Raw genomic sequence first — 20,827 nt, forward strand, 5'->3', positions numbered from 1 at the left:
GGCTGGGCCCCGGCTCCAGGAGGCTGGTTAAAGTACTACTAAGCTCCTTCCAGTCTTACATTTTCAAGCTACGCAGCCAGGAGAGGTGCCCTCCATGTCAATCACCTCCTGCAGCCTCCACGATGGGCAGGAGACGCCAGCCAACAGTCCAGTACTGGAGAGAGTCCCCAGGAGGGTGGGGTGGAGGCTGGAGTGGGTCTCAGTCAGATCCCTTCTGCCCCCGGCTCTAGACTGGCCCAGAAAAACACCCTCCCTTCTGCACCATACTGGGAGCTTCCCACACCAGCAACATTTACCATCAGTGTCCACTGGCAGGGAAGCCCCCCCAGACCTCAGGGAAGGGTGTGCTGGGCAGGTTAGGACAAGAAATGAAGCAGGCTCTGCACCCCCAAACACAATCAATACCTTTAAAAGCAATGCTACAAGGATGTATCATCCAATCATCCAGTGTAAGGACCTCAGTTCGGAGTCCCAGAAACCAAGTCACAAGTGACAATGCCACCCTCATCTCGGCACCCTCTGCAGCCAAGTGGGAGGCACAGGCAGAATTGCCACGGTCCAGCTACCCTGCTGTGCAAGCAGGGAACGGAGACTTGTGTTTCAGATAAGGGGACCCTCTACACGCAACATTGCACACGAGCGCACTCATTAACACACACCCACATACACAGGTGCGTGCGTGTGTGTGTGTGTGTGTGTGTGTGTGTGTGTGTGTGTGTGTGTGTGTGTGTGTGTGTGTGTGTAGAATTGGGCTAAGTATTACCTCTAAGAAGGCCCAAAGGCAGACCTACAATCCGTTCTGCTCCATGAACCTGATCTTGCCTCTGTACCCGAAAAGTCCAACCTGCAGCCCACAGACCCCATGCATCCCTGGATAGCTGCGAATATGGCCAATGCATTTGCAAGTCATAATGTCATGGAATGTGAACAGGTTAGGGTAGATGGTTCTGCCGCCAGCTTCGTCATTCCTTACCAGGGCCCTGGTTTCCAGTCAACAAATGGGATGATGGCACATATCTGGCTATGGGGGAGAGGTCCCCTCGCAGTGTGCGGCCCATGGAGGAAGCAGAAGTGTCAAGAGAATGGTTCTGCAGACCCTTGGAAAAGGCAAGGTGGTGGGTGGGGTGGCCAGCATCAGCAAGCTTTGTTGAAGCCTGGGTGAGGTCACCCGGGCGCTATAGGAAACACCCTGCAAACACTTCTGCTCCCTCCCTGGGTTTCCACAGCCCAATGCGGCTGTGGTCTAGCCTGGCACACCACAGACTATCAGCTAGAGAGCCGCCTCCTCTCATGCAAACAGTCCTGGCCTTCTCAGAGCTCCTCCTTGCTAGGCTCTGAAGATTAAACAAGGCAGGGGCACGCGCACACACACAGGTGGCCCACCCCAGCCCAGCCCAGCCCAGCCCACATTTCCCCACAACACAGCCTAAAGCATTCCCTAAATTGCAGGAAGGGCCAGGGCTAGGTACAACGTCCTCAGAGAGATCTAGTCACACATGCCATGTGTGCTCACACTCAGTAGGTCTGCACTCAGTACTGCTGCAGGACGGCCAACATGTGTGTATAATCTCCAGTTCCTTGAAAGTAGAAACCACAGCTTCTCCCTGCTGCCCCAGCACCCAGCAGAACACTGAAGACCAGGGCTTGGCAACCACAGCCTGGGCCTCCAGAAACCCAGGAAGAGTTTGGGGAAGGTTTATAAAACAAAGGATGGCAGGGATGGGGCAGGATGGAGCTGGGGGGTGGGGGTGTTCCTCTGCAGATAAACAGACCCAGACTGGGAAGCTCATTACTGGGACACTCCCATCAAAGGCGATGGCTGCAGCAGAAGGGCCCGCTGCTGAGTGACAGCTGAGTGACTGTTGATAGACTCCCACGGTTCTCCCCAGCCCCCAAAGACAGGGTAACTAGGTGCTTACTATCTGACTAATCTGTAGACAGAGGAGGCAGATTAAACCCATGGGGTAACGAAGTGAGGGCAGGAAGATGAGTTCAAGAACAATCTCAGACTCATAGCTAAGTTAAAGCTAGCCCGAACTATATGAAAATCCTGCTTCAAATACCAAATTCATCCATCCAAGGAAGGACTCAAATGCCAGCTTTTGACAAGCACAAACACAAGCTCTCACATGTATGGAAGACTAAAAAAAATGGCCTCTCTAAAAAGAGAGCAACTACATTTTGGTGGCATGTGCCTACAACTCCAACACTTAAGAAACTAAGGCAGGAGGGTCTGCAAGCTCAAGGCCAGATGGGACTACACAGTGACATCTTGTCTTGGGGCTGAAGAGAGGGCTCACAGGCTCAGAGCTCACACTGCTCTTGCACAGGACTTGTCTTGGGGCTGAAGAGCGGGCTTACAGGCTCAGAGCTCACACTGCTCTTGCACAGGACTTGTCTTGGGGCTGAAGAGCGGGCTCACAGGCTCAGAGCTCACACTGCTCTTGCACAGGACTTGTCTTGGGGCTGAAGAGCGGGCTCACAGGCTCAGAGCTCACACTGCTCTTGCACAGGACGCGAGTTTGGTTCCCAGCACTCCTGCTTGGCAGCTCACAACTGCCTGGAAGTCTAGCTCCAGAAGGAGCGTCTCTGCAGACACTGCACACTCTCCCATAGACCCACACTCCACACACACACAATCTAAAACAAAAACCAAATAACCAGTAGGCTAGCGGTCTAGGATGCATGGTCCATGTGTCACTAGGATTTGAGTTTATTGCCGAAGGTTCCAAACAGGAAGAAACGGTACGGGTACGGAAGCACTGTTAACCTCCTTTGGCTATCACACATCATACACACTAAGATGTCACACCTACTGTATGCACATGCATATGCAAGTTTAAAAAAATGTGAGTCTGTCCTTACCCGATACCCCCAGACGTAGTTTGAGGCGGCAGGGTGGGGTGGGGTTGGGAACTGTCTTTGTTAGGGTTTATACTGCTGTGATCAAACACCATAATCAAAAGCAATTTGGGGAGGAAAGGCTGTTTGGCTTATACTTCTGTATCACTGGCCACCATTGAAGGGGGTCAGGGCAGGAACCTGGAGGCAGGAGCTGATGCAGAGGACATGGAGAAGGGCGGCTTACTGGCCTGTTACCAGGCTTGCCCAGCCTGCTTTCTTACAGAACACAACACAGGCCCACCAGCCCAGGGGCTGGCAACACCCACAGTGAGCCTGACCCTCGCTATCAACCATCATTAAGACAATGCACACAAAAGGCTTGACGCCTGGGTCAGTCAGGGCGGACAGTTTTTCAGTTAAGGTTCCCCTCCCAAATGACTCCAGCTTACATCAAATTAACATAAAACTATCCAACACAGAAATAAACTCTTTATTGCAGTTGAAATTTTTTATTGTGTATGGGTGTGTTCAAGTTATGACACACATGCAGAGGTCAGAGGACAGCCTTTATCCGATGGGCCGGCTCAATATCCATAAACACTGATCACTTTTTTCAAAGCCTGTGAGAGACCAAGGCCAGTGAGTGCAGCTTTACCTGGCTGAAGCCACCTGCCTTTGATCTTCAAGAGGCCTGGCCTTCTTATCAGAGTTCCATGAGGTATGTGCCAATGGGCACCCGGGCATGACAAAACATGAAGCAAGACTTACCTTCATGCAGGACATCTTGAGAACTGGGTCTGGTCACGCAACTCTGGGGACAGAGAGCTGCCCCATGTTGGACCCTTATGGTCTAATTTAAGGCACTTCAATCCTTCAATAAATGGATGAATAGATATGGAGTGGTAAAATATGGCCAGGGTCACATAGCACAAACCAGTATATAGTTAAGATTGTGACTCCGGGCCGGGAGTTGGTGGTGCACGCCTTTAATCCCAGCACTCTGGAGGCAGAGGCAGGTGGCTCTCTGTGAGTTTGAGGTCAGCCTGTCTACAGAGTGAGTTCCAGGACAGCCTCCAAAGCCACAGAGAAACCCTGTCTCGGAAAAAAAAAAAGATTGGGACTCTGGTGATGACCAGCTTTTGTCTTCATAACAGCCCAAAGGTTTCCTTCCCCCAGCCCCAAGTACAGGTTGACTCAGACGAGTGGAGGAGCCTTGAGGTGTACAGTCCTCCAGAAGAAGCCGGTAAGATCCTGGTGGTCTGGCCTACAGGACCAACCTCCAAGATATGTGATGGAGGCTAGCTAGTGCTGCCGCCAGCTACCCTGCACAGGTTCTCCTAGACTTTGGACAAGAATCCCCCTTGCAGGAAGGAGTTGGTTAAACAGCTGCAGTCAGATTACAGTAGGGCATGAGGGAGCGGGTGACAACAGCCAGGGAAGTACACAGTCCTTCCTAAATATTTCAGCAGGAAGCCTAAATATTTAGATGGATGAGAGGAGCAAGAATGCATATTGCAAAGCCAATCAAAGAGCCCTGGCCACCAAGAGAGCCCCAGGATGTTGGTGCTGTCTAGCCTCTAGGGAGGGCTCAGTGTTGCCTCCAACCCTACATGGCCACCTAGGAAAAACCGTCATGAGGCCAGCTGGTCCCAGGATTCTCCAGGAGGAAAGACTTAACCAACGCTTGAGCCTGGAAGGGAGAAGTCATATTTTCAAGCGTTGATTATACCCACCGTGCAGGGAATCGTGGGTTCATTTGGAAGGAATGGAAGATTGGTGGTTGACCCAAAAAGGATGGACCTGATGGGTTTCATCACCCTCCTTGCCACCAACCTCCAGATTAATGCATGATGAGGCCTGTGGGGAAGGGGTGGGGGCAGAGAAAGGGGGCAGGGTGAGCAGCTGGCATGTAGGTCACCTGTTGTATGGTTTAAGCACCCTGACACAGCGGCTGAGCATGAGGACAATTGAGTACTACTGTCCCATCTCAAGGAGGAGACAACTTGCTCACAATCACACCCATCAATTGCCTGGATGCTTAGCCCCAAAAGTTCTGAAGACCCAGGCATATGTTGCCTTTTCCCATCTCAGCCTTCCTCCTTGTTTCTTCCACTACAGACACAACAGAATGTACAGACAAACGGTTCCACGTCTGAGGGCTGGGTGTCAGTCTTCCTCGTCCTCCCAATTGCCAGGCCTCAGACACACTACAGCCTCTGTGGTTGTCTTGGTTACTCTTCTTGTTGTTGTCATCAAATACCTGACATCTTCTTAAGGAAGAAGGTTATATTCTGGCTCTCACGGGTCAAGAGCATGTAGTTCATCATGGCAGGGGAAGGCATGGGCATTCTGGCCTGCCACACTCTACCAGGGTGGCCCATCAATGCTGCTTCAGAAAGCATGCTGTGACACCCCCATGTGCACCAGTTCCAAAGACCTTCAGATCATGTGGTCAGGCTTATCACAGAAACTACCCCAGTTCCTGTACCGATTTACCTTTCTCACTGCTTGACCAACAAAACAACTTTAAAAAAGAAGGACCAGGCCAGGGGCAATGGCTCAGTGGCTAAGAGCACCTGTTGCTTTCGCAGAGGACCTGCTTCAGTTCCAAGCACCGACGCGGTGGCTCAGTCATCCATGACTACAGTGCTAGAGGCCCTGGAAGCTGTCTTCTGACTTCTGTGGGCACCAGGCAGTCATGTGGCACACATTCTGTACACACAGAGCACGCACACATATAAAATATTGAGCCCACATACAAACAGAAGTAATTTCTAAAGGGCCCCACTTTAGCTCAGTTTGAGGGTACAGCAGGGAAGATATGGCAGCTGATTTGTCCTCTGTCGGAACCAGAGATGAACGCTGGGGTCCAGCTCACTTTTTCATCAGTCTGGGCCCCAGGGTGATGATGCTGACTTTAGGCCTTTCTAGAAACACTCTCTCAGACATACATTCCCAGAGGTACATTTCCATGGTGGTTCTAAAACCAGGCGAGGTGACAACGGAGACCATCTCAGTGATCTACTCTGCTGAAGAAAGCCACAGGCCAAAGACTCAATGAGACTCTGCCAGCCAGTGATTCTCCAGCTCAGAGCCAAGGAAATTCTTAGTAACCGTCTCCTCCCTGCCCCACCTGTGCTCCACCATGCGTGGCAAGACCAAGGCTTAGTGGACAAGAGAGAGAACCACAGCCCTTGACTGTGCTGCGTCCATTCGGGCAAAGGAAACAGCAGTGACTCCTGCCTGGCACAGACGTAGAAGCTCACAGAACACTCAAAGGCCTGTTAGCCATGCTCACTCAGCGCTCTTCCCTCCTTGAGTCGGAGAATAAAAACCCATGTGTCCATGGTGCTCTACCAGATACTCCAGGTCACTCACCAACACCAACCTCCTAGCGGTTCCTTGTTCTTCCTGCAGTCCAGGCTTTCCCTGAGGACAGAGGCTGGGGTTCCTCCACAGGCTTCTGGACATGGGAACTGGAAACTCCAAGGCCCGCAAGCCTGTCCTCCCCTCCACCCTCCACCATCTGCTACCCATCACTCAGCACTTCCGCGGCAATTCCCCTCACTTCGCCACCCCAGTCCAACCTCCTCTCCCCAGCAAGACTGAGCTCAAGGCTCAAAGACCCTCCAGTGAGGTTCCCTGCACAGAAATGCTGACCAGCAAGAGAAGGCCCCCTCTCTGTCCCATAGGGTCTCTGATGGCCTGGGCTTAAGCCTCATAAAAGCCTACAGGCTAAGAAGCCATGCAGAGCTAAGTATTCCAACCTCTTCCACCACTGAGGAACGTCAAACTGGAGTGGAGTGTCTGGGTAGACTACCCCAGACCTGGACCTCCACGGGGACAGGGCCACGGCAGGGAAAGAGGCGCCACAGTCAGAGTCTGGGGTGAAGACGGGGGCTGAAGTGTGGCCTTCTGGGAAAAGCCACACTCCATTTCACCAGAAGTGGAGAGGAAGGAGGAGGCGTCCTTATCAGAGCACTTGTGAGGTGCATGGCTCAGTCTACGGAAATTTAATTTCGGTCAGAATATTCCACTGTTTGCAAGTTGTAAATGGCTGTGAGGGAGAGAACTCTCTGTAACGTTATCCACTCCCCTCCTTGAAAACAGCAAACATTTGATGGAGTTCAAATTCCTTGGCTAAACTCACAAGGCTCTGTCATCTGACCCTCACCTCCCTGGCCTGTGGCTGCAGCCCAAGCACCGTCATGCAAAATGACACCTCTCTGGGGGCTGCGGAAGGGGAGGACCCACTGCCCCTCTCCCACTGCCTCTCATCCAGCTCTTTAAGAGACTCAGTTGAGGGGCTGGAGAGACGGCTCATCAGTTGAGAGCACTGACTGCTCTCCCCAAAGACCAGGATTCAGTTCCCAGCAGCCAGACGCATCTCACAACGATCTGTTAACTCCAGTTCCCAGGGATCCAAGGCCCTCTTCCGGCTTCCTCATTCACCATTCTCACACATGATGCGCAGATATACATGCAGTTAAAACACCTGTACACACACACACTCTCTCTCACACACGCAACAATAAAATGAGACCTTCAGTTGACAGTTGGGATGTGGCTCGGTGACGGTGCATTTGCGTAGCGTATGCCAGGGCACATTATACGGCAGGGCTATTTTTAACTGTTTAAAGAACTTCCACACTGTTTTCTAATGGCTGTGCCATGTTACACACCAAAAGACAAACACCACACACATAATTCAACCTACCCAACATCTTTGAGGGCAGCAAATTCATAGAAACAGAAAGCATAATGGTGGCTACCAGTGGCTGGTTGGAAAGGTGAAGAGATACATTTTTGATAAATAGGAAGTTTCAGTTCTACAAAAAGAAAGGCTATGAACACAGATCTGAATCGCAACAGCATGAAGCTAGTTATTATCATTGAAGGATACATAAAAAGTGGTGACAATATTATGTCTGACGTTTGGATTTTTTAAATATTTACTGTTAGTATTTTTAATGGGGGGGTTGCATGAATGTGAGTGCAGGTACCCTTGGACGCTAGAAGAAATCACCAGATTCTCTGCAACTGGAGTTACAGGTGGTTGTGAGCTCCATGCCAGTGCTGGGAACTGAACTCAGGTCCTCTAGAAGAACAGTACTTGCTCTTAACAGCTGAGTCATCTATCTCTCCAGAACCTATATTTGTTTTTTATAATTAAAAAATAAATTCAGGACTGAGAAAGCTGCTAAGTGGCATGTCGTGTGTGCCTAGTGCAAGAGGCCCTCCCTGTGTGCTAGCTAGCCCCAGCATCAAGTGTTCTAGGAAGTCTTGGGCCAGTGAGATGGATGGCATCTCCTGAGGGCCTGGCAACCTGAGTTTGACCCCTGGGACCCACAAGGTAGACAAATAGGACCAACTTGTCCTCTGACCTCAGTTACATGGCCATAGCGTGTGCGTGTGTGCGTGCATGCGTGTGTGTGTGTGTGTGCGCGCGCGCGTGTGTGTGTGTGTGTGTGTGTGTGTGTGTGTGTGTGTGTGCGTGCGTGCACAAGTCTTTTTGACGCTTTACAACACCATTTAGAAGTCACTGTGTCTGTGCATGGAACCCTCCATGGCAGAACTTCTGGGAGTTAGAGTCCTGAGTAGGCTGGCTAACCTCTCTCTGAAAATCTGAATTTAAAACTTTTTGAGTACTAGAAGTGATGTCACAAGCGGGAAATTCTATACCCGACCTCATAGGTTGAATCAAAACACAGGTGCACTACAGTCCATAAAATCACTCTCGGGCTGTGTGTACAGGTTGCACATAAAACAAAAGGGTTTTGTGTTTTGACTTGGGCCCTGTCCTCAAGCTGGTCATGTTGCTGCAGACACTTCAAATCTGTGAAAACCAAATCACTTCTGATCCCAAGCACCCCGGGTGGAGCACTGACATCTGTGATCGAGGTCAGCTCTGAGCAAAAAAGTACTATGGGCAGCTCTAACGTGGGCAGGCTCTGATGTGGGCAGGCTCTGATGTGGGCAGGCTCTGATGTGGCGTCAGAGGCCACTGGACGCCTCGGTCACACTGCTCGTGGTAATCCAGAGGGAGGCCTCTGATGGCCTACCTACCTCCTCCACCTGACTCTAGGTGCCAGGGAGCAGGCAGGGCAGGAGCAGAGATGGTCAGACGAACCCAGGGGACCGGACTCAGAACAATCACAACAATGCAAAGACAGCTCTATCTGCATGCTTCCTGGTGGTCACCTACCTCACTTCTTACACACGCCTGGCTCCTCTGCTCCCCAAAACTTTGCACGTCCCTTCATTCCTAAAACAAAACCTTACACAAAGTTCAGAGCTGAGCCCAATTTGACAGCAAACAGCCAAGTTCACTATGAAAGCCTTTGGCCCCAGGTCAGGGCTAGCCAAGCGCAGCGTTTCTCTTAAACACCAGCCTATAAATAGAGCAAAGCCCCAGGAAAATACTAAGAAGGACAATCACCGCCTCCTCCAGGCCGCGTCCCGGGACCCTCCACCACCCACTTTCAGCCCTTCAAAGCCTGTCCATCTCTACTTGGGAGTGCTTCTCCAAAGGCTCCACACAACTCAACACAGCTTAATAAAATTTATTTTAACTGCTAAAACTCTAGCCAGTACAGTTAACTCAAGCAGACTTATGGAATTGGGGTACTGGTCTTTTGTTTGTTTGCTTTTTCCAGTCTTCAACTTGTGTAACTTGAGAAAACAAGCCATTAGAAAGGGTTGCCTTGCCAGGCATGAGTTCCAGGACAACCAGGGCTACAAGAAGAAACTTGTCTCAAAGGAAGGAAGGAAGGAAGGAAGGGAGGGAGGGAGGGAGGGAGGGAGGGAGGGAGGGTTGTCTTTCTTCTTCCTCTCAAAAACTCAATTTAAACTGGGTATGCTGGCACACGCCTTTAACCCCAGCATTCAGGCACTTGGGAGGCAGAGGCAGTTGAATCTCTGTGAGTTCAAAGCCAGCCTTGTCTACAGAGTTCCAGGGCTATACAGAGAAACCCACTTTCCGCCTCTGCAGCCCTTGACTGAGAATTCACGCTGAGCTGGAGACACGGAAGTCTCCAAACTCAAGACTCAAACGCAAGGCAGGCGAAGGGAGCTGTAAGGCTCGGTGTGCCCCGTGGCTTGAGACAAAGTGGGTATTCATATATTAACCCTCTGCTCCCCTGAGCTCAGAGAACCTTTTCTCCAAGCCTTCCAATGCCTCACTGTAAACAAAAGTCATGATGACAGAGTCCAGAGGTTTTTTTTTTTATAATTTGGGGGAGGACAGGTATTAGTAATGGTTCACAATTCCGAGACTGGGATGTGTATTACTCCTGTTGAACGTGTGGAGGATTTAAGAGCTTAGAAATTAAAGGAGGTATACATGGAAACCACTAGAATATGATGAAGCTTAAAGGGACTGGAGATGTAGTTCAGCCTAGCATGAGGGAGGCCTTTTGGTCCATCTCAAATGCCATAACAAGCAAAAACCAAAAAGCAAATTTTGGAGTCCAGGTGGGAAAGTGGTCATCCGGATCCAGGACTTTTCACAGTGGGTCAGTTATGCCAGCTGCCCAGGGAAACCCAGGGCTCAGTCTGGAGTACCAGAGCAGAAAAAGGCCAACTGTCATCCTATCCCAGTCCCAGGGGACATGCGATTCCCACCAAGAAGCCTGGCGACTCTTCTGTGCTAGGAGAGGGGGACATCCCAAAGTTAGGGCTCTTTCTTCACTCCGGCCTAAGTTCACTTCCTGAGACCCCTCCCTGACCAGCCTGGATTCCATGTTAAGATGCCTTTGAGAGCTCCTCTGTAGGGATGCGGAACAGTTTGTTTCACGGGCTGTCAGTCTGCCACACTTCAACTCGGTCCTCTACTTTGGGGGAGGGAGAAGGAAGAGGGGCTTCCAAAATACAGCCGTGCGAAGGAGTGAATGGCGAACCAGAGCATAATTTCAGTGACGCAGACAGTGCCGGGTCAGCCAGGCAGCCACACCGGAGAAGCCTGCGTGCCAATGCCTGTTCCAGAGGAAACAAAAAATAGAATTTCCCAGCTGTCCAAAGTCAAGCTGAACCAATTAACTCAGCTCACTTAGAGAAAGCAACACTCCTGTGGTGGGCTGGCAAAGGTGGATACGGCCTGGAGACAGGCTGAAGTTCTTGTCCTTGTGGCCAAGGGTGTCAGCCGCCTTATCTTTCTTAATGTACCCGAAGCAAGCAGGTAAAGTCCTTGGCAGGGTGCCTTCCTCGGGGAGTGCTCCATAAAACTCAATAAATGTTAGCAGCGGTGGCAAGAGCCTGCCCGCTTCTATTGACGCCTCCTTCCCGGACTCTCACCAAACTGCTCATTTTGCACATGAGGAAATCGAGGCTCAGGTAAGTTAACTGTTTGATGAGGAATGGCCACGCCAGGAGGCAATCAATATCATCTTATGTGTTCCCGTAGAATGAGGATAACTTTAACCACAGTGTTCCACACAGTAGGATGCACTACCAATGCTAGTGTCCCTTGCTGAGTAAAAAAGAAAGAAGGGAAAAGAAATATACTTGACAACAGCGAGGAAAGCCAGCCACCAAAAATCTGGCGATGCCAAACATGAAGGCATATGCTTATAATCTCAGCCTCCGCAGGGGATCGGGCAGAATGATTATGCATTCAAGGGCAACTTGGACTACATACCATGACTATCTCAAAAACTAGCTGGGCCGCGACGGCCCATGCCTTTAGTCCCAGCACTCATAAGGCAGGTAAGGCAGAGGCGGGAGGATCTGTGAGTTCAAGGCCAGCCTTGTCTACAGAGTGACTTCAAGAACAGCCAGGGCTACACAGAGAAACCTTATCTCTAAAAACAAAAACCCAAAAGTAAAAAATAAAAAATTAAATAAAATCAGATGAGCATACTGGCACACAATAATCCTAGCACTTGTGAGGCAGAGGCAAACGGATCTCTGAGTTCAAGGCCAACCTGGTCTACATAATGAACAAGACAGAGCTACACAGTAAGACCCTGTCTCAATCAGTCAACCAATCAATCAAGCAATCAACCAATCAATAAATAAGTAAGATTTGTTTAAAAAAAAACTAAAATCAGAGCCCAAGATGTACTGGAGTGCGGCGAAGAATGCTTGTCTGGGTACAAAAACGTCCTGGGCTCTCCCCCAGCGCCTACATTCACAGCAGGAGGTATAGCACCAGTGACGGCAGGAGGCCTGGTCAAGGTCATCCTCAGCTACACAGCGAGTTCTAGGCCAGTCTGAGAGCCTGCCTTAAAAAAAACTGCAACAGTAATGAGGAGCAGTTATCACTTGAGAATTCAGAAAGGAGGAAGGTAAGGAGGGCAGTCATGGTCCCAGGCTGGTGTGCTGGCACAGTATGAGCGAGCGGGGGGCCTGACAGCGTCTCCCTAGACTTCCCCCTGTCTTTCTGTGCCTTCCCCTAGGTAGCCCAGTCTGCAGCAGTAAACCCCACCCCACCCAAGCACGGCTACCTCCCGCTCCCACCCCAGGAATTTTCAACTAAGGGGCTGCTTTGTGACGACCAGGGCAGCTCAGACCGGCTAAAACCTAGTACCTCAGGTGGAAAATACCCAAGCTGCCATAGGCGGCCAGATGGGAAGATTTTTGAGTTTTCAGTTTTTTCCTTAAACCAATTTCCTGAGGCCTGAGGCAGCGCCCCAAGTCACAGATCAGAAAGCCGAGAGAGGCAGATTTTTGCAGATTAAGCTGAGGCTGGCAAATGCTTTCATTTGTCCTTTTTCATTTCTTGGGTTTTTCCTTTGAAAGGAGGGAATTTGCCCAGCTCGGGTTGGCAAGGCTTTTTTTTGGGGGGGGGGAGGATGACAGGGCTGTCCTTGTTCATTCAAGCAAAGTATCTAGAATTTCCTCCAAATCACACTGGTCTGATGTTGCTCAAATCCTTTTTTCTGACCTTTTACCTGTCCACTTTGGGGGTGGAGGTACCACTGACAGACAAGCAACCTCAAAATAAAGGCGTTTTGTTTTCTCAAAACCCTACGGAAGCCGCCTAGCTTGTAAAGCTACCACCACCAGATGCACTCGGCTGCGTAACCCCTGCCCGCCCCCACCCCCTTTCCCTCTTGTGTTTTGAAGTTTATTTTCCCACATTTAGCCTTGAATTCTTTCCTTGCTTCCCCTGCCACGGCAGAGGAGCAGCAGGGAGAGGGACACTTAGCACCACCATCCTCCCCTGGCCCCCCCAAACGAAGCCCTGGGGCGAACCGCAAGAACTCCCCTCCAGAGATATTGTTTCCTCCAGGGAAACCATCAACTGACCACCTTCCTTCAGCACACCCAGACACAGCAGGCACCTAGCAGGGGGTACTGGGATCTTTCCAGAACCCCTTGGAAGAGGAGCTAGACCAACCGTGCACCTTTAGAAACTCCCAGAAACTGCACAGGGGACGGGTGACTCTACTCTACCCCACCTGGTAGTGTATTCCGTCTGGAAGACTTCCTGAGGACAATTCTCTACATAGCCCGTGGTCCCTTAGGCACCTAAATTACACGTCTTATCTCAGTGAATGTCCATCTGCAAACTGGAGACAACATAGGAGGTGAGTGCCACTAAGATATGTTCAGGTTTTCTCAAAAGTTTACCATTACAGCAGGAGCAGTCCAGGGTAGGTAGGACAAGATGAAGATGGTTTGTTCCCATTTGAAAAAACAGGAAAATGACCCCAGAGAGTGAGAGATTCGTGGAAAGAACGGAGGAGGCGATGTCCATTAACCGTACCAGATCAGATCTATAATAGCTCGGCCAATCTATCCCAGCTCCAATCTAATCCTGCTATTATTGATAGGAGGCCATCGGCACAGGGATAGATGGTTGGGGCTGAGCCCTCAAAGAAACAGGTACCGGGGGACCTCTCACCCCAAGTTGGCACAAGGTTCCAGTTGAGATGATCCGTCAAGTTTACCACGGTGAGGTCAATGCCGTGCAGTGGGCGTGTGCATTCTCAGATAAGAGACTCCACAAGCCAACACCGAGGAAACTTCCCTTCACCCACACTCTCCTCCCTCCCCGAAAAGGGACTACCTGGTTTGGGGTGTTCGTTTGTGCAACCTGCTACTTTGGCAAAGTCTTAACTCCGAGTCTGAGGGATGTCTCAGCCTGATAAGACTTCCCGGAAGCCCGGGAGCGTTCCCAGCATTCCAACCTCAGACCTTCCTCCGGGGGCACTCGGGACCCTTCCAAGCCCCCTGCCCCACTCTTGACAGCAGCGACCCGCGGAGCCCTGGGGGGCTCTCAAGAAAAACTACTACTATATTCAAGTTCTTAAGAAAGGTCGAGCAGGCGCGGCAACGGCCCAGAAGCAGGAGGAGGAGACGCGAGGGGTGGCACCCGGCTCCGCTCCCGTACTCCGGGAGCGTCTCCAAGGAAAGATAAACGCCTTTATCCGCCCCACAATCTCCCTCCAAAGAGGGAGGCACCCGCACACCCACACTGCGCCACCGCGGGGCCCAGTTCGCCCTGGAGTCAACCCCCAATGTTCTCGGAACGAACTGGGTTGTGACCGAGTCTGCGCGCGTGGGGAACCCCCTTGTCTTTGGACGAGAGAGAGAGATCGTTCCAACCTGACACCTGATGAGGAACTTCCTCCCCAACACCCTGGGACCTCTGGTTGGCTTGGAGGGGTGTCATCGGGCGTTGTAGGAGGGAGGGGTCTCCCCTAAAACATCGCCGTAGCCCCAACACCTCAGGTGCACGCGAGGGACTCGGGCGACCCCCGGCTCACCTGTAGGATCTTGTCCAGGCCCTCCTGGCTCAGGCACGGGAACTCCTTGAGCAGATGCAGTTTCTGTGTATAGTAGTTTTTCTTGGCCTCCTTCCAGTGCGGCTCCTCCAGCACTTCGAAGATCGCCGCCCCGATGGCCAGGTAGAAAATGATGGCCGAGGTGAGTAAGGGACCCCGGTCCACCATGGCTCTTCAGTGGCCACCTCCCGGAGAAAGCGTCCCCTAGATCCAGCGGCTCTGGGTCCACCGGTACTGCAGACCTGGGCACAGCTGTTTGAATTTGGAGCTCCGCATGCGCAGTGCCCGGTACCCCCCGCGCGCCGCTCCCGGGACAGTTGCTTGGCCAAGTTGGCTCCGGGAGCGGAGGGAACTGCGTGGGTCACGCTCACGCAGGCCAGGGTGAGCGCACACCAAAAGGGGTCCGGGGCCACCCCCAGTCTCTCGACCCTGGAGGGTAGGGTGGAACTCAGGAGCCACACCGGGAGACACGTGTGCTGCCCTGCGCGCGCGACACTACGCCGGGCGCGCCACCGCACCGCTCTTTAAGCAGCGCTCAGCCCGCCCGCGCCAGACTCTGAAGTGGGTGTGGTCCAGAGCAGGACCCGCCCCTGACCCCGCCCATCGCGCGCCTGAAGTCCCTGCCTCAGGCACCTCCAGGCTCCAGGCGCCTGCCTGTGTCCAGGGCTAGGCTGAGTAGTGGCTCGTCCAGGCCTCCGCGCCCCAGCACTGCCGCGGGATTTGCGGTCTACAGGACTCCAGTTGTGTATTAGCAATTGACGTAATTAGCTAAAACGGCCGTGCACCTTACTGCTGAGGTCAGAAACACATTGCTCCTGTTACTCTCATGTCCAGATGTTTCTTCCCAGAGAGCTTAGGTTCCTCGCCTATTCCTGGGTCTCACACAATTACCTACCAGCCCGGAGTAAGGGAATTCGATTTGAGTTAGGATTAACTCTAAACCCAACTACAAACGGGCGAAGAACCCATCCAGGTCGTCTGTGTTCTCTCGGCGTCAGACAGAGGCAGCCGGCAGCCACACCCACGCCGCAAGGTCCTCTTCCTTATTCCCAAACCTACTTAAAATTATAACACCACTTCCCGGACTCCCGACCACAGCAGGACTATCAACTGGAGAGGCTGGAAATGCTTTCTGCTCAATGATGCGTCTCTCCAAAAATCTGTCACTAGTAGGAAACACTAGGGCCAGGTGTGGAGGTGGTGCGTACCTTTTAGTCCCGACTAAAGCTACATAGTGAGACCCTGGCTCAAAAATAAACAAGGCCAGTCATGGTGGCGCTCAATTTTTTATTATTTACTTATTTATTTATTTTTGGTTTTTTGAGACAGGGTTTCTCTGTGGCTTTGGAGACTGTCCTGGAACTCGCTCTTGTAGGCCAGGCTGGTCTCGAACTCACAAAAACCCACCTGCCTCTGCCTCCTGAGTGCTGGGATTAAAGGCGTGCGCCACCAACGCCCAGCGGCTCTCAGCTTTAATTCCAGCACTCAGGAGGCAGAGCCAGGCAGATCTTTATGAGTTCTTGGCCAGCCTGGTCTACATAGAGTTCCAGACCACTCAGGGCTACACAGTGAAACCTTGTCTCAGGAATAAACACATGACTACGGAAGGTGTGAGTACATAGGTCAAAAAACGCGTCTGGCCGGGCGTTGGTGGCCCACGCCTTTAATCCCAGCACTCGGGAGGCAGAGGCAGGCGGATCTCTGTGAGTTCAAGGCCAGGCTGGACCGACAGCCTCCAAAACAATACAGAGAAACCCTGTCTCGTAAAACCAAAAAAAAAAAAAAAAAAACACGTCCGGGTTATTTGTCACTTGCTTGCTTTTCTGAGCCAGCAAACCCTGGGCAGACTGCGTGTTTTTGTATGTCATACTCAGGGTCTGCCCCTAGATTCACTTCCCGGGAAAGACGAGGAGGCCCTTGAAGAAATTTGTGAAGGCTGCACTAGGGCAAGTCACAGGTTGGAGGTACTGGAACCACAGACTGTCCCCCACCTCAGGCTCTGTGGAGGCAGGTACAACAGAGGCCAAACTCCCTAGCATCTCCCCAGGGCCTTTTCTTTCTGTGGGAGACAGGTGATTAATCTTCACAGGCAAGAATTTTAAGAAGGTTATCTGTGGATCTCCAAACCTTGCTGGAGCTGAAGGACCAGCCCTGAATCAACACTGCAGATCAATCGTTGACTTTTGTTTTCTTGAAGACAGGGTCACATTATGTAGCTCTGGCTGTCCTGGGACTCACTATGTAGACCAAGTTAGACTTGGACTCACAAAGATCCACCAGACCCTGCCTCCCAAGTGCTGGCATGAAAGATGTGGCCACCTTCCTGGCCTTGAATCATTGTTTGTAGATCTTGTTTGTAGATTCTGAGCATGCCCTGCAGGGAGAAGACTAAGCAGGAAACAGAGAAAACCCAGGTTTCCGGGGCAGGAGAGGTGAGCTAACAGTTAAGAGACTTACTTCTATTGCAGAGGATCCAGGCTCTGTTTCCAGCACATGAACTGCCACTCACAGCGCTAACAGCCCTGTCACTCCAGTTCCAAGAGATCCAATGTTTTCTTCTGACTTCTGTGGGCTCTCTCTCTCTCTCTCTCTCTCTCTCTCTCTCTCTCTCTCTCTCTCTCTCTCTCTCTCTCTCTCTCTCTCTCTCTCTCTCACACACACACACCACATCAAATAAATTAAATAAATCAATCCAAAGAAAACCCAGACTTCATAATTTTGGATCCCAGAGACCTACAGTCCTGTTCCCTCGGGGTACTTCCAGCCAAGGCTAACCCTGGACCATGTCTTAGGGTGACCCTTCTTCAGAGGACACACGCCTCAGCAGCACCCGTGCCCTGTCCTACCCTAAGCAGGTTTCTCTTCTCTATCCTTTTCTAACACTTATCCCTTCAACATGGCTGGTGTAGTCTGACCCCCAATCTCACGGGCTCACTCTCCAACCCTCAAGTGAATATGGAGATCAGATATCTGTCCCGAGTGTGCCCAGACTCCCCATGGCTGGGGCTCACCCTCTTTGTGATAAAGTCAGGGGCTGCATAGGGCGTGAGCACTTCAACCAGCTTGTGGTAAGCATAGGTGGAGAAGTCACCTGACCCTCCAGAAAATTCTCTACAATTTCTATCTGCCGAGGCAGTTGTACTCTCTTCCTGGGAAGGAAAGGGGGCCTCTCTCTCCTTATTTCCGCTTCACTGCCTCACAAAAACACTGCAGCATATACCGAGTCGATCTTTATTCAACTCTCTCTCTCTCTCTCTCTCTCTCTCTCTCTCTCTCTCTCTCTCTCTCTCTCTCTGTCCCCATCCCCCTCAGAGGGCCCATACATGCTTGGAGGTCAGAGGTCAGCCTCAAGTGTCACTCCTTAGGTACTCTCCAGCTTTTTATATTATTTACGTATATGTCATTGTGGGCTTTTGTGAATTTATGTGCACCATGTGCATGCAGGAGCCCCCAGAGACCACAAAAGGCACTGGACCCCCTGGAGCACTCCGTGTGGGTGCCAGGGACTGAGCTCGGGCCTTCTGGAAGAGCAGCAGGCACTCTGGACTCTGAGCCGCCTCTCCAACCCCCAGTTTCCCTTTTGGAGATAGTCTCCCACGGACCTGAAGCTGGCCTAGAGCCCCCGAGAGCGCCCCTCTCGACTTCCCAGCACGGGCTTTTCAAGCACACGACCACCCTCTGCTTCTCCTTTAGACACGGGTCCTGGGGGTTGAAGCTGGGGCCTCATGCTTGCCCAGCAAGCGCCTCTCCAACCCAGAACTATTTCTCCAGCTCCATTATTCAAAACGTTTTCATTTTTAGTTTCTCTTTGCCTCCTCCCTGTGTCTCCATCTCCTGTTACTTTCTTCTTTCTGTCTTTCCCTGTGTCCAGGGTGCTGTCTGTCCATCCTCCTCTGTGGCTCCGGCCCTCACCTGTCTGTGTCTCCCCACGCCCCTTTTCTTAGCTCTCTCTTCCGTGCCTCTCACACTGTCTCCTTTCCGTGTGAATGTATTCTTTCTCTCTCTCCCCTCTGTCTGGTCTCGGGTTTGGATCATGCTTTCTCCAGGAGACCAGGAGTAGACACAGCTGCATGGACACTGCTAGTATGAGCTGTGCCTATTCTCTAAACAGCGGGGCACCCAGTAGGGGCTTTTGTCAATACCAACATGTCTAAATAAAATGAGTCAAGGATGGAAAAGAGAAAAGTCTGTACTAGGAGGTAGATACATATTTTTACATGTTTATTTAAGTTTCATTACATTTTATTTACTTATATATATTTGTATGTATCCATGCAATCATGTGTATACTCCCATACTTGTTACAGAGTTCATCACCCCCAGGAAAGGACCTCCATATTCAATTAGATTATAATTAGCCAATTTTATTAAAACTGCCAGCATGAGTACAGACTCTAAGCCAGATGAGGAGTCAGGGAAGGGTTTCTGCAGGCAAAAAACACAAGGAGACCTTGATCTGCATAAGCGGGTTACAAAAGCCAAAATCAGTAGTTAGTCATATCATAACAAGCAGATGGTCACAGCTCTACATTTCTGGGTGGTTGTCAAGGAATCAGAGTTGCAGGAACTTATCTTTTAGAAACGTGACTCAGAGTTAAACAGCTATTAGGTACCAAGATGGATGACTCACACAAAATGGAGTTTCTTTCTCCATCATGAACTTATGAAGAGTTCAAAAGACAGCTTGTGGGAGTTGGTTCTGTCTTCTACCATGTGGATCCCAGAAACGGATCTCAGATGCTCAGGCTTGGCAGCAAGCACCTTTATCCACTGAGCCCTCTTGCTGGCCCTATTGTACTAATCATTAGGAGTACTACCTCCTAAAAGGCAAGTGGGGTTTGAGGATGGAGTTTGGCTGACAGCAATTCTGACCACAGGATATGCCTGAGTCCCTCTTGGAGAAATTGGCAGAGTGAACAGTTGTGCAGCCTAAGGTCATGGCAGGCTCTGGCCGCAGAAGTATTCACACCCAGTTTTTTTTTTTTTTTTTTTGGTTTTTTTTTGAGACAGGGTTTCTCTGTGGCTTTGGAGGTTGTCCTGGAACTCGCTTGGTAGTCCAGGCTGGTCTCGAACTCACAGAGATCCGCCTGCCTCTGCCTCCCGAGTGCTGGGATTAAAGGCGTGCGCCACCAACGCCCGGCACACACCCAGTTTTGTTTCTTCTTCATTGCAATTAGGCAACTAGATTATCCTCTTAATAAAACAAACACTTGATAATCTTTGTTTGTTTTTGTTGTTTTGTTTTTTGAGACAGGGTTTCTCTGTATTCTTTTGGAATCTGTCCTGGAACTCGCTCTGTAGACCAGGCTGGTCTTGAACTCACAGAGATCCGCCTGCCTCTGCCTCCCGAGTGCTGGGATTAAAGGTATGTGCCACCAAGGCCCGGCCCTTGATAATCCTTTTATTACTGTTCTTCAGATTCCCCTTCACTTACCACAGCCACTGCGGGGAGCCCACTATGGCCTGAAGACATCTAAGAGTGCATTTACAGCCCCTAGCCTGCAGAGTACCAGAATACAGTGGGATGTGTCTGTGGTTTCCCACAGGGACTCAGTGTTGATAGAGAGCCGTGCAAGTCAGGACAGGGGAAAGGACCGTAGACCTAAATTGGAAATATAGATTCTACTAAACACTTGCTGCTTCTATGCTGTCGTCAAGTGAAAGAACCAGCAGGTCTGACCACCTATTTCTATTTAAGAATATTGCTGTGTCTACTAACTTCCCTCTGAAGAGCAAGTCACCAAAAGAGATATAGAAAAAGCCCTGAAAATCATAAAGCGGTTCAGTAACACGCTTACTTTTTTTTAAGGTCACCAGAACCTCATCTCCTAAAATAACAAACAGAACACAGAAGGACGGCCCAGCAGATGAATGTAGCTGCTGCGGAGGCTGACAACTTAAATTCAATCCCCAGGCCCCACATGGTGAGAAGAGCAGACCATGGCACACAAACCCACACTCCACAACAAATAAAATGTAAGAAACAACAATTGCTCCTTCAAAAAGAAAAAAATCCACCCTGTGATGGTATAGTCTGTTCACTAGTTTATTTGTTTTTTTGTCAACTTGAAGCAAACTAGATTAATCTGGGAAGAGGAACCTCTACAGAGAAAACGCCTCCATCAGACTGGCCTGATGTAGGACCCAGACTACTAATGTATGATATCACCCCTGGGCAAGTGGTCCAGGGCTATATAAGAAAGCAGGCTGAGGCCAGGAAAGTGATGTCACACACCTTTAATCCCAGCACTCAG

The 20,827-nt window shown here is 50.8% G+C and overlaps 1 protein-coding gene across 1 annotated transcript in view; it reads right to left on the reverse strand.

Annotated features, from left to right (window-relative positions):
- Kcnk5 (potassium two pore domain channel subfamily K member 5) overlaps positions 1–15,087 on the reverse strand; it is a 43,554-nt gene extending 28,467 nt beyond the window's left edge. The window contains exon 1 of the mRNA XM_005083569.4: positions 14,556–15,087. Coding sequence (XP_005083626.1) covers positions 14,556–14,741 — 186 coding nt within the window. The 5' untranslated portion in view covers positions 14,742–15,087. The remainder of the gene's footprint in view (positions 1–14,555) is intronic.
- Positions 15,088–20,827: the final 5,740 nt, after the last annotated feature.

The sequence above is a fragment of the Mesocricetus auratus genome, unplaced genomic scaffold, assembly GCF_017639785.1.
Source record: "Mesocricetus auratus isolate SY011 unplaced genomic scaffold, BCM_Maur_2.0 Super-Scaffold_100053, whole genome shotgun sequence".
In the NCBI taxonomy this organism is placed as follows: domain Eukaryota; kingdom Metazoa; phylum Chordata; class Mammalia; order Rodentia; family Cricetidae; genus Mesocricetus; species Mesocricetus auratus.